The sequence below is a fragment of the Ciconia boyciana genome, chromosome 1 (genome assembly GCF_034638445.1).
Source record: "Ciconia boyciana chromosome 1, ASM3463844v1, whole genome shotgun sequence".
In the NCBI taxonomy this organism is placed as follows: domain Eukaryota; kingdom Metazoa; phylum Chordata; class Aves; order Ciconiiformes; family Ciconiidae; genus Ciconia; species Ciconia boyciana.
This window is the reverse complement of record NC_132934.1, coordinates 57532106-57546101: the sequence shown is the minus strand read 5'-3', so window position 1 is coordinate 57546101 and position 13996 is coordinate 57532106. Positions and strand designations below refer to the sequence as shown.

At 47.5% G+C, this 13996-nt stretch overlaps 1 protein-coding gene across 1 annotated transcript in view; it reads left to right on the top strand.

The window, feature by feature from the left end:
- CACNA1I (calcium voltage-gated channel subunit alpha1 I) overlaps positions 1-13996 on the top strand; it is a 160036-nt gene that overhangs the window by 102977 nt on the left and 43063 nt on the right. The window contains exons 5-8 of the mRNA XM_072846159.1: positions 3681-3840; positions 6076-6391; positions 7075-7167; positions 13080-13386. Of these exons, the coding sequence (XP_072702260.1) occupies positions 3681-3840; positions 6076-6391; positions 7075-7167; positions 13080-13386 (876 nt within the window). The remainder of the gene's footprint in view (positions 1-3680; positions 3841-6075; positions 6392-7074; positions 7168-13079; positions 13387-13996) is intronic.

The window sequence follows — 13996 nt, the reverse complement described above, 5'->3', positions numbered from 1 at the left end:
GCTTCTGCTCTGTGAATGCTAAAGGACAAATGGGGATGTGGGGAAAGGCAGCAGTGAGGAGGGAGGACAGGAGACTTGTGCATGTACGCTGTGGAGCAGCGCAGAGGCAGAGAGGAGATGTAGGCACAGCAAGAGAAAAGTAAAGGGGCAGAGGGGCAGGCAGAGGTGGCGGAAGGTAGGAAGGAGGCAGCAGCAGGACTTTGCCAGACAAATGGCTTTTCAGCACCTTCCAGAAGTTGTCATGCAAGATGCACCGGTGTTGCTGTAGAGGGGGGCTTGTCTGGTGCTTTCCCTTGGGAAAGAGAGGCACCCCAGTTTTCCAGGGCAGGATGCTCCCAAAGCTGCACTGACAAATATGCTGCCACCCCGACTTGCCTTCTGCCCATTTCCATTGCCCTGTAGCTGCTTTAGAGACCTTGTCATCTCAGCCACCATGGTCTGCAGTAAATCATCACCCTCCATCCTTAGGCTTTTCAGCCTTTCTCACACTTTCCCCCACAGTTTGTAAGTGCTTGAAGAACCAGGGACTGTTTGCAGCCTGCTCCCAATCAGGCTGTGTGGACCCTGAAACACACTGCTCTGTGGGTCCAGCCTGAGTGGGGCTCATCCTTTCCTGCCCATGAAAGCATTCAGATGCCTGGCACTGAGGGTCCTTCCTTAGTGACCCACAGCAGATGCCCTAGCATGGCTGCCAGACCAGCCCGTCCCTTCCTGGGTCCAGGGGACTGCAAAGCCCCAGCCGTGGACAGACCCATGCAGGGCTGCTGGCTCAGGAGGGGATGGGGAGGCTGCGAGGGCTTCCCCCCAGAGTGCCCACAGGGGCTGGCACAGGTGCAGGAGGGACACTGCCAAAATGCTATAGCAGAGGATGGGGCTCAGGGACTCCAGCATGAGTATTGCAGGCAGCAGGGGAGGCTAACAACGGAGGGAACAAAGGTACTGAGCTTGTATTTACACTGTGCCTTTCGTCCATATGGAAGTAGTAGTTGAAGTACCTCCACTAACTCGGTGAACTCAGCAGAGGAGGTCCATTTTGTTTCCTGATGGAAAACTGATGCCTCTGGTGAAAAATGGGTTCCCAGAGCAATTGCTTTGTGGTTTAGGGCAGGAAGCAAAAGAAGTTTTGCACAAAGTGAAATGATGGATTTGTTTTAGAGGTGGTTGGCCCACAGGAGAATTGCAATTGATGTTTGGATGGGTGTAGGTTCAGCGTTCTTGCTTTTGGAAGAGCCAGTCTCATATCCACAGTCAGCATCAATGGGCAGAGAAGAATGATTCTGTTCAACTGGGAGATTTTTAAAAAATCAAAATTGGCTTTGATTTGGACTTAGAAATGGAACCCACCAATGCTGAAATTCTTTGTGATGTGGAAAAGATGCCAAGTGCTGGGGCCACCTGCCTGGTGGCCACCTGCCTGGCATGGGGCCACCTGCTGGTTCTTGGGTTATGGGCCCAGGTACCCCAGACGGCCTAGCATGAGGGCAATCACTGTGATCCTGGAGCTATGGATAGCACAATCCTGTACCATCAGTAGCCCCTCTGAGAGTCAGGATGGAGAATGTATGGGCAGGCAGGATGTTTCCAAGGAAAAGGCAGGCAAGTTTTGCAAGTCATTTGTCTTCTCTTGGAACATGGACAAAATCAATTTTTGCAAATTCTGACCCAAAAAGTGTGTTGTCAGTAAAATTCTGGTGGGGATGTCTGTTCTATCTGTTCTGCATTTCAGCGTAAGGGCAGTCTCATTCTTCCCATTACCTCTGCTCTGAGTTGGAGCTAGCATCAGTTGATCTGAAAACCATCACCTCCTCTTGCAGCACTGCTGGCACAGCTTCCCATGTCACTTGGCTCTCCCTAATGTACTGACCAGGACAGTTTATGGGAACTACCGAGCTCATGCTGTTAAGCAGCGTTAATGCTGGGAACACGCTGCACTGCAGTGAGGGTGTGTGGCCTTAAAGCCAAAGTGCTGTGCAGAGCATTGCTCCAGAGCCTGGCAGGTCAGCAGGGCACTGTGGCTATGCTGTTGGGCTTTGTGCGGTGACAGATCAGAAAGCTATCAGTGACTCATGGCATGCCTGCGATCCCCAGCGAGTGGCTGGAGCTGCATCCCTGCACTGCTGAGTTACTGATGTACTGTCTAGAAACTGCCTTAACTGGTGACTAGTGATACATCTGGGCAGTCAGGCAAGCAGGGCTTAGCTGCTGCTCCACAGCCTGGCCTTAGAACTAATGCCATTATTCCTTGTCCTTCATGATCCCACGTAGCCATCCTTAAGCATCTTCTCCTTCCTACACATCAGCTAGCTGCAAATACCACTCCTGTTTCTCCCACCCTCATCCGTCCCCAAAACCTTCCCTCCTGAGCTAAACCAGTCCGATGCCCCACACCAGGCCCCCTTCTCCCTCTCCCTTCAGTGTGCATACACTCCACACCTGCATGCTCCCCCCAGGCACCGCTTCCCTCCACTCTCTGTGATGTGAGCATCTGGGGGAATAGAGATAGAGCGTAATGCATAGCATTGTGTGGCTAATTACTTGACGCTGGGCACACAAGGGGGATTAACTTGTGCCTCAAAGGGCTGTCACAGAATCCTAATCTTATCTTCCCCTCCTCTTTCCCCTTCCACTGCCATCTGAAGTAATGAACTGGTTATAAATACCTAATTAGCTAATTATTTGCTGGCCTACATGGAACATCTTCAGTGAAGGAACTCCCTGGGCCCCTGGGGGAGGGACCTCCATGGAGGTGAGGAGAGTTGACTGCATGAGGTATGCGCTGGGGTAAAGGCGGTACGGTGATGCTTGGAAGGATTTCTAGGCTTTCGCCATCCCTGGAGAGCAGAGGAAAAGTCATTAGCTCCATGGAGAAAGGAGCCTGTCCTTACCCCTACTTGTAGTTGTGTGAGGTGAAGAGCCAGGGAGAACTAAAACCACAGAAAGAATTCATTAGGTAATGAAAAAAAAAAAAGTGATTTTGGAAACACTTGCACTGGCTAGAGGTGCTGTGCTGACAGCATTTCAGGCTGTGCCTGCTACCTGTGTGCTCCAGCCCTGTTGAGGAGGGATGACTAGACAAGAGAGGAGAGTGTGGTCTCCATGACTGTCCCCTGATGAGACTGCCACTGAGAAGACCAACTTAACGCCAGTTTGTGTGTGCTGGAGAGGTTCATCCCACTAGGCAGGCTGGCCGTGGACCATTGATGCAGTTCTCACACGTTGCAGCATGCAGTCTTCAGACCGGGATGTCTGAGGCTGTTAAGCTGCCGTGCACCTTTTGGACAGAGTTTTCACCCCGTTGCCCTTCTGTGGGGAAGGGGGAGGCGGAATATCAGTGAGATAGGTGATGGTACCAAAAGTCTTATTCCTTTTTTTTCTTGTTGCTGCAGATGGAGGCCTAGGGTTAAGAGATCACATCATCACAGCAGCTCTGCTGGCTGCCTGTCAGTAGAGGTTAGGAGAAGAAAGGGCAATGATCATAAATCTAGCCTGGTTTGGGCAGTAATTAATTTCTGATGCTTTGCTTTTATCTTCATGTGGCGCTTTTTTTCCCTCCTAAATTTTCCTTTCCTTTTCCATTTTTTCCTTTTCCTTTCCTTCTCCTTTCCTTCCTTTTCTCCCTCTCTCTCTCTCTGTCCATGCATCCCACACTTGCTCCTTCTGGTTCTCTTCTCCCCCTGCAGGCATGCGTATCCTTGTGAACTTGCTCCTGGACACCTTGCCCATGCTGGGGAACGTCCTTCTTCTCTGCTTCTTTGTCTTCTTTATCTTCGGCATCATCGGGGTGCAGCTGTGGGCTGGGCTGCTCCGCAACCGCTGCTTCATGGAGGAGAACTTCACAATGTGAGTGCCTGGGAGATGATGTCTCCTTCCTTTCTTCCAGGGACGTTTCTCTCTCCTTTCCCCTGCTCTCTTGTCTTCTGCTGCCTGTCTCTCTGTATCGCTTACTCCAAACAGGAGTGACACTGTGCAGAGTGTTGGCCATGTCTTGCAGTGGAAAGGAAGGCAGGGCAAAAGCAGCTGGTTTTAGTCTGTCTTCATGATCCACAGATGACTGGGCTCATTTGGATTTGGCCAAGGCACAGGTTAGCATAGCTGACTCCTCCAGCCGTGCCCAGGGATTCAAGGTGCTGCTCCTAATCCCAGAAAGAGCTGAAACTCTGAAACACCAGCCATGCCATTTTTCTCCTGAACTTGCTCCCTCTTCAAAAAACAACAACCAGAGGAGTCTTACGGAAAGCCATAGTGCTGCCTGATGCTTCCAGGAACATCTTTGGCACCTCCGAGATGGAGCTGAGGTTACTGTTTGGACAGTAGTGCATTACCTCCGGAGGCTTTGGGGGGACATGGGAAAATTATTGGAAAACTTTAGGAGTAGGATTGCACGTAGGAGGTGCCATCGGGAGGGGACAGAGGACTGTAGGGAGAGGTGTCCCACAGCTGACTTAGTAGAAGTGAGAGCATTTGAAAGCAAAGAATGGCTGCTTGAATGGGACAAAAAAACCATGGGGAAACATGGGTACAGTTCTGGCAGAGAGAGCCTGGAGCCACACAGGGTGGATTACAGGTATCTGAGGTTTATTCTGGGGGGGTCAGGGGGAGCCTGCAGAGCACGGCTCTCCTCCTCCCCAGACACAGTGGGGTGGAAAAGCTCCTGCCTGCTGTGAATTCTCCGATTACCCTCCTAGGGAGCAGAGCACCAGTTCCAGGGCACAGCTCCTCCTGTTGACTTTCTGGCTTTAGCAGATCTCAGGCTTTAAAAGGTCTTCTTAAAACCGTATACTAATCCCAGTTGTCCCATCAGTTTAGACTGCTTAAAAAAACCTGAAGCTGTAGATCAGTTTAGACTGATTAAACAATTCTGAAGCTTTAGATCATCTCAAATTGGAAAAAAAAATAAGTGTGAAAATACAATCTGCAGAACAGCAGTGGAATTGGAGAGTCGGAGCTGCTTAAAGCAGCCATTTACTGTGTTTATATATTCCTTGGGGAAAAATGAATGTTTAGGATGATTGTCATTTATGTAAATCAGGGGTAGTACTACTTTAATGAGTGTAATTACATCCATGCAGAGTTGATGTAACTGAGAAGTGAATTGGGGCCACAGCCTGCAAAGTGACAGATACTAGAAAATCTTTGGCTGACCATTACCAGAGAAATGAAGTCTGTAGGCACTCAGTTCACCAATGACGTGGATGTGTTATGACAGGTCTTTGTGGTTTAGTCCCGCTTAGTTTAGAATCAGAGACTTTCTTTTCTTTTTCTTCAACACTTGTTCTCTCCTAATGACACTTAGTGAAAAAGTCTGCATTCATGCAACGTGAAAGTTATATATTGTAGCACTGCAAGGAATGCACCAGGTAAAGTTTAATGTAAAATTTAAAATCTCTACCTTTCACTTTCCTGATCATTAGCTCATTTCCAGCTAGGCAAGCATAGATAATGTTAATTATTCATGCATTTGGAAGGTGCTTGCATTATTTGGAAAAAAGCACGTGAATTTGTCATGAAACATTGCACCCATAATGCCAACTGTCAAGGAGGATTCAAAGTTAAGGTTAAGTCAATTTTAACTTTGCATTTCCTGATTTTAAGGCTTAGCTGTGCAACCTTAATTATGCATGAACTGGATTTTTTCTTTTAGAAGTACAGAAGGTTCACTGCCAAATGTTATAAAACATGTCCATCAACGGTTACATACATGAGCACATCACAGTAAAGCCTGATGAACTTCCTTAATATCACTGCATCTGATTTAGCTTTGATGCTAATGGGTAGTGATCAGAATGCAAATATCTGCATTCCAGCTTTTCTTCGTCTCTGTGCAAGCAGATTGTGTAATTTGGCTTGGGGTGATGTGATGGCAGGCAAAGCTCTGAAAACTAGGGACTCACCCAGGAAATCTCCTGTTTTCCGGGAGCCCTGACTTCCCTTCCCTTCTCCTGAGGCAATAAACATGGAAATCCCTTACCCAGTGCAGTCCCTATGTCAGGATGGGAGCTCCCAGCTCCACCAGTGTTGCTGATGGGAAACTGTCTGTTACAGGAACTTTATGACTGTGGTTTTTTATCCTTGCAGACAAGGTGACATTGTCCTGCCCCCTTATTACCAACCTGAGGAAGATGATGAGATGCCCTTTATCTGCTCACTGTCGGGAGACAATGGAATTATGGGCTGTCACGAGATACCCCCACTGAAGGAGCGGGGCCATGAATGTTGTTTGGACAAGGACGATTATTATTACTACAACTCAGTCCGGCAAGAATTCAACATCAGTGGCATGTGTGTCAACTGGAACCAGTACTACAACGTGTGCCGTACAGGCAACGCCAACCCACACAAGGGTGCCATCAACTTTGACAACATCGGGTATGCCTGGATTGTGATATTTCAGGTAAGACTGAGTTAGCCTCCTAACAAGGCTCAAGCTATTTTTCTTTTTTCCAGCTCAATCTTTCTGTGCTCCCGTGATGGTTTCTTCAGGGTGTGATACAGCTGCAGAGAGAAAAGGGTCTTGTAACTACTCTGGCAGGACAGACAGAGTACACACCATGAATGGTGTTCCTGAAGATGAGGAGGGTTATAGAGCTGTTTCAGGCCCTTGCTGAAATGAGCTACACCCTTCAGGCTGACTTGTACCAGTTTTCCCTTCAATCCATATCACTATAGCAAAGGAGTCTTTTTTTTTTTTTTTTTTTTAATTCCCAGCACGCATTGCAGATAGGGGCTAAAATCTGTGGCTTTTTTCTTTTCCGCTGGCTCTATGTGGTGTCCAATCGAAGGGGCACAGAAACCTGCTGTGGGTCTTCCCCTGCTGTGATCCAGGGAAATGAACTATTTTAATGAAATATTCCTGCTGTGGGCTAGCATGATCTCACAGGCTTTGACAGTATGCCAGTGTCACCAAGCAGTACCACGCTGATTTCCTGGAATGGAAATTTGGCTTCCTTGAAATGAATTGTTGTTTCTCACCTTCCTTGGGTTGCAACAGCCCTGCCAGTATCTGCCTGTATACACTGAGGAGTGATCTCTAGAAGCCCACTTCCCTCCTATTTCTCTTGTTGTTTGTCTTTGCAGGTGATCACGCTGGAAGGGTGGGTGGAGATCATGTACTACGTGATGGATGCCCATTCCTTCTACAATTTTATCTACTTTATCTTGCTGATAATCGTAAGTATAAGACTTGATGACTGTCAGTATTGCAAGCTAAGAGCCTACAAAAAACAAGTGTTAGGTCAACACATATACAGGGAAGCAAACTACTTTACCTGGATTTCTTCTAGGAATCTCAGGAACCCAGATAATTGATTTTCACCAAGAGTCAGTGGCAGGATACACAGTTGTCAGGCGGATTATTCTCTTTCACTCAAAAAATACGCTCAGGATTGATTCCTAGAGATATATATACCCAGTGTAGGATAATGTTCTCATCTGCAGATCTTCTCTCAAAGTAAATTCCCTAAACCAGTAGGCCCAAAAGCACAGAAAACCATTTCTGCATCTGCCCTCCTACTTGGTCTCTTTATACATTTTAAGCTCTTGAGTCATTCTTGAGCCATATTTTATGGCTTTTGGCAGCACCTGGATTTCTCAGGATTAGGGTCTCAGATTCAGACTTTGTCAGATTCAGGGTCTGTCACGCTGAATTACTTCCTCACCATGACCAAAAGTGAGCTGCTGCTCCAAAAATGTCAGCAGTCCAACATAAACTGGCTGTATGAGATCACCTGTGGCTGGTGGGGATGGAAAGAGAGAAGTGTGTCAGTGATGAGAACTTAATAAGCAGTTTATAAGCCCCATGGATTTATACAAGTGGAGGTTGAAGGTTGCTTTACTGTAAGGACGTTTGTTGGTGCCTGGAGAGAGAGGTGAGAAACATGATGCCATTGCATCTTCCATTCCTCAAGCCTCCCACATGTAAGTGCATTTTCTTGGAAGGAATATCTTGTTTCTAACAAGAAAGGGTTTTGTTTCTATGAAGACTCTTGCACATTTCCCACATAGAGACCAAAGTCAAGACTTGAAGGGAAAGACCTAGGATGGATTATGGGAAGTATAAAATCTGTACACAGTAGGTGCAATTTTAGTTCTAGGTCACTTAGCCAGTAAGGACCTCAGTGTGTATCTCCAAAGCCTGTGTGCATTTGGATGGGCTGCTGAATGGACCTGGTTAAGATGCTGCTCTTCACCTACTACTTGTCCTGTGTGGCCATGCCCTCCTAGAAATAGGATCTCTAGAAGCAGTCACCCAATAACACTAACAAACTCACCTGGCACAGGATCTAGTTTAAATTCAAATTGACATGCAATGATTTGAGAGCAAATGAACCTTAATCCATTTTCTGGGAGAAATTCTGCAGCCGGTACATATGCAGAGTGGCACAAAAAAATCTGCTGGTCCATTCAGGTCAGAGAACTTACGAAAAAGCTGAATCTTCATGGTATCCTCGATTTCTCCCTGCCTTCTGGCCTTCTACCATCACAAGGGAAAGACAAGGAGAGGAAAACAGAAAGATGACCTACTCCCTGTGGGCTGCAGCATGAGCCAGGACAGCAGAGGTGAAATACACCTTGAGGAATGCTGCTTGTACTTTGAGGCTGGAGAGTCCCAAGGAGAGACAGTGCAGAGGTATGGTTGCACAGGATGGGGGGGGGAGCTCCCCCCAGCTCTATTCCCAAAGGAAAACTGAACATCCACTGCTTTTTGTGAGTTCAGAAAACAATTATTTCCCGTAAAGTTTGTTCAGATCTGCCACCACGCCATAGACATTTAGCACCTACTTGCATTTTCACTTTGAGCAGCATGGCCAGGATACCCAGATTTGTACAATGTGCAGTTTGGCACAGACTTTGCTCCTGGCCTGAGATGCAGTCTCTCCCAGAGCCAGGAAGGACTGTGCAGAGTCAGTGTTTAACCATTGGGGTGGGCATGCCTGTCTCCTGCGGGCCAGTTCAAAAAACTGCCCCTCACACCCTGCTCCAAACTACATAAATTCTGTCAGCATATTTATGGTTTCTAAGCAGGAGCATCCTTCTAGTGCTGGCTCACCTCATGTGGATTCCCAGTGATTCAAACTTTGTCTCTGAATTTGCAGGTGGCTGAAAACCCTCAATTAAACACTCCACCTGAGATTTTACTGCGGAGTGTCATTGACATTTCTAGACACTCCCTCCTCATTTGCAGAAGCCATGTAGGTTTATTTCCATCAAACACAGGAGCACATGAACCTCAACTTACTCTAGGGACTGCTGAGAACAAAGGAGCCATATGCTAGGTGGGATATTTCCTTTGCCTTTGGTGGAGTTACATCAAGAAAGTATTTAGCCTCTCTGTTACCTTCTTTGCATGTGTAATGCATCTTTTGCAGCACATAGCAACACCACAGCGTGAACTCGCTGTCACTTGGTTTCATTTTCCCTCTGAGTCTTCTTATAGAAATGACAATCCCTCTTCAAGTCTCATGAAGCACAGTCCTTCCAGCCTTTATCCTTCCCTCCTTCTCCATGGTCAAAAGGCCTGGTTTTCTAAGCAGGATTGCTCTGACAGTCGTACTTCAAGCCCTGACTCTTTGCTTTTCCACATATGTCCTAGCCTTGGCTCAAACTTACTCATCTGGGGCCAGATCTCCGCAGCCTCTTCCTTAAGAGCTATGCTTTCATCCATGACTTCTCCCTCCCTCACAGAGATATCTTCAAACATCTACATAAGGGCATTACCTGCTACTGCTCATCTGGCAGAAAGAAGGCTCCACCACCTGGATATATTCCCAGCATGGTCTAGGACTCCTGTGTAGACGTGGTCCCCGAGGGGAAGAGTCCTGGCTTACCCTGGCGCTCAGAGTGGCCTTGCAGAACAACCTGGTAAAAGCATTCTGAGTATTCAGCAAATTGTAAATAGCTTACTCCTCTGCCAGAGACCAGGGAGGTGACATGCTTTCACCTCTCTGGTCAGTGCTTCATTTCGGTCTTCCTGCTTGAGGTCCAGCAGTCTCTTTGTCACCTCTCCAGCTACTTGGCCACTGCTACAAAGCTCCAGGTAGAGCTTTCTCCACCTGGACTAGAGAAAGCTCTTCTGAACTCTCAGATTTGCAACCACATTGCAGCACTCAGTGGCCTCCTTGAAGCGCTCTGTGCTTACACATGTAGGCTTCAGAAGACAAGCTGGTTATCCAGGCATAAGCAATAAAAATAATGGGCAAGTAAGTCAGCATCTCCAGCACCAGTCAGATTTTATTAGATATTGCGGAGACACGAATTGAGCCTTGGGCTGAACAAGGCCAGGATCTCCTTAATCACAGCACAGCTCAGTCTCAGGGCTGAATGGAACTCCTGTGTTGGGGCTTTGAATCAATAGTCTCCTGCCTCTGTCAGATGCTTTGTCGGACTCCATGTCAGACACTTTCGGTCTCCCCGCTCAGCTAGCTGAGATGGATCGCTCAATTACGAGCCATCTGGGACCCTTACTGTCCTTCTGCTAGCTGGGAGGCAGAGTCTTAGAGCTTATGGACTCAGCAGAGCCTTAGAGTTTATGGACTTGCCTGTCGTCTTAAGGATTAAACAAGCTCATTTGTTTTGCGTTTGATGTTCCTAGCTAAGAGGTTTAAGGATTGGATGTTAGTTGCCATATCTAGTCATCTGGTGGGAGATCACAGCAAATGGTGCCTGTGAGGACAGGGCTTGGTGATGTGAGACCTGAACCCCCCTCTGGATTCAACCCCAGGCTTACAGTGTGACCCTGCTGAGGGCATCTTGTTGCCCTCAGCTCCTCTGCTTGTAGCCTAGAGAGAAGGTGTTGCAAGTCTTAATCGCTTGTTGTTTGTGGAGTTGGTGGAAGTTGCAAAGTACCAGGCAGTGCCACAATTAGCATTCCAGAAATAAGCATACAGCTGGTGTCCAGCTCCCAACCTTGCCTCACTCAGGGCAAGCCGAGGGAAATAACGGAATGGGCAAGCCCATGTGAGTGTCATGTGGTGCTGAGGGGGAAGAGGGCAGGACCGTGCATCAGAGAAGAGTTTGGATTCCCAGTCATACTCTCATCAGTGAAAACATGCAAGACATCATGGACTAGTGAAAATCTTGGGGGAAGGCAAAGGAATCCGAACGAGGCATCATTTTAATTTTCAAGGCTGCATACAGAAGCTGAAGGGAAAATAGGCTGAATATGGGCAGGAGGAGAGGGAAGAGACGGGTTCAGTGATGAAGGGAAACAGAATGGGAACAGCTTTGAAGGGTGCTGAGACGAGGAGGAAAAAAAAGCGCCCTTTATTTTGAGATGGTTTATTATCCTTATGCTGAATCTGGTTGGGAAGGGCTTCATGTTTCAAAGGCTTATTCAGATGCTAGCAGGGACATCTCCCCTTTGAAATACTGAGAGCCACTGTATGGAACCTCTGGACAGAGCTGCTGGGCACCTGTGTGCAAGAGAAAGGGACAACCAAGGGTGCAAGCTGGTGGGGGAGTGGCAAGGGCTGTGCACTGAGGGGAAGGCTGCTTGGATAGATAAACAAGCTGGGGTACTTCCTGAAAAAAACCTCCACCTTTTCCATTCATGAGGGTTAGGGTCAGGTTATTGCCACCTTTGCTTGCCCTCTCCCCTTTGCTGGAAGGGTTATATGGGGGAGGACACATGCGTGAAGATAAGGGCAGGACTGAATCCAGCTCTGTGTCAGAGCTGTTTGCTTGGAAAGGAGAGATGGGGAGGTGAGACTGGGTCCTGTGTGGGTTCATACAGGAGGAACACGGTGTGAGGATGTCCCTTAGCAGGGATGCTCCCTGGTCCAAGGGAAGCAGAAATCCTGAGCTGGTGCTTCCTCTCCTCCTAGGGGCTGCCCCACAGAGTCCATTTCAGAGCAGTGTGGATGTGCATTTCAGAGCAGTGCGGATGTGTGGTCCTTGTTCAGAGATCAGACTCTGCGTTTTATCAATGCTGTACCGCCACTTAGAGCTCTACGGGGAGTAGGCACCAATCAAGGCATCATAGCTTTTGAGAATGATTTTGAACGTGGTTACCAGCCCTTTTATGTATGAAACTCTCATCATATTGAAGCCCAAGTTTTATCCTAAGTGTAATGGATAGATCTCCTAGTGGAGATTCATCTGTAATTTCATAATATGTAACACTGAGAGTGAGATTTTTACCTCCGGATCTCTCAGCACCAAGAAATATTTGCTCCATTTTACAGATAGGAAAACTGAGGCAAAGGAAGCTTGAAGGGAACATGCAAAGGTGTAGAATAAGCCTGGTAGACTTTTTGGCTTCTGTATGGAGAATAGGAAGAACTTGGGCATTGTGTTTTGCTCCTAGAGAAATTGGGGGAGTAGGTTGTCGTTGTTTTTGTATTTGAAATGGAAAGCCTACCTAGGCTGGAGGACAAATAAAATAAGAGCTAATATAATACATCTAGTATCAGAAGGATCAGAAGAATAGAAGATGAGTAAGGAAGCACTGTTTTGCCAGGCTATTTAGTGTCCTTCTCAGAGTCCTTAGTTTTTGTAAACTCCTCTTTGATTTCAGGAGCTCATTCATTTAAACAAAGTGCCATCTCCCTGTATGGTGAATTAAGGTGTAAATGGTACAAATAAATAAAATGCTCCGAGAATACTGACATGTCCTCCAAGAGTTGAAGACCATAAATGACAGTGCATGATTCTTCCAGTAATAAAAGAGGAAGCAGAGGAGAAAGCAACCAAATTACCAAACTAGTTCTCTGTCTCCCAGTTTCTGTTTAACACAAAGGAGAGGGAAAGAAAAAGTCCAGTTTTCATCAAACCCTTTGCAGGTAACTTCCAAGTGACTTGTTAAAGGTCCCAAAGCCTGCCAAAAGAGCCAAAAGTCAGGCTTGTGTTTCCTGAATTTCAGTTCAGAGTTCTAAATTCTGCATGGAAATGACATCAAGTGAGTTCTCAAAAACAAGCTCAGCCAACCCTGACTTCCTCTGAAATCCCATCTCCATATGCAGACTGATTCCCATTCCTCTGTCTGCCTCCAGTCACCTTCCGCTCCTCTCTCCTCTTAGATTCCCCCTCCTGCATGTTCTTCTTTGTGCTGACGTTGACTGTCCCTTCTTTTCCTTTGCTACTAGGTGGGCTCCTTCTTCATGATTAACCTGTGTCTGGTGGTCATCGCCACGCAGTTCTCGGAGACCAAGCAGCGGGAGCACCAGCTGATGCAGGAGCAGAGGGCCCGGTACCTCTCCTCCAGCACTGTTGCCAGCTACATGGAGCCAGGAGACTGCTATGAGGAGATCTTCCAATATGTCTGCCACATCGTGCGCAAAGCCAAACGCCGCACCCTTGGGCTGTATAACAGCATACAGAGCCGGCGCCAGGGCCACGTGGAGCCAAGCGACGCTAAGCTAGGCATGAACAGGAAAAGCCAGAGGCACTACAGTAAGGATTGCGTGGGTAAAGCTGGAAATGCCAATAGTGGAAGTGTGAGAGTAACTGAGAGCATCTCCATGTGCCAGCTTGCCAAAGGACCTGTGCCTACAAATCCCAGAATTAGAATTAACATTGGCCATTGAGCATGGGGCCATGGCCAGCGCACCAGACCAGCAAGGTGGGGATGACCAGCAAGAATGGGAATGAAACAGGGGTGACCAGCAGGGAACATGGGAAACCCAGGTCTGAAACCCAGAGACCATAATGGGATAACATGAAAAGCACTGGCTGAGGCTTGTAAAGAGCTCCAGGTCTGGTATAGCAGGGTGATGATAGCAGTTTGGGAGAGAGAAGTATTAGGGGGATATGATGGAGTGGGACTAAGGATTGGACTCGGTGACACAGCAGTCACCTAGAGCTCTCCTCCCAAACTGAGTGGCTGTGGGACCTCAAGAGGGAGGCAAAGAGAGTAGAGTTGCAATAGGATGTCTCCTGAACCAAGGGAGCAATACTGAAGAAGTCAGTTTGATCTGCAAGGGCAATGGAGACAATTTCTCTTGATGGGAGCACATGCTGTTGTGTAAAATTAGACATGAGATACTATTTAAATTGGATTCCT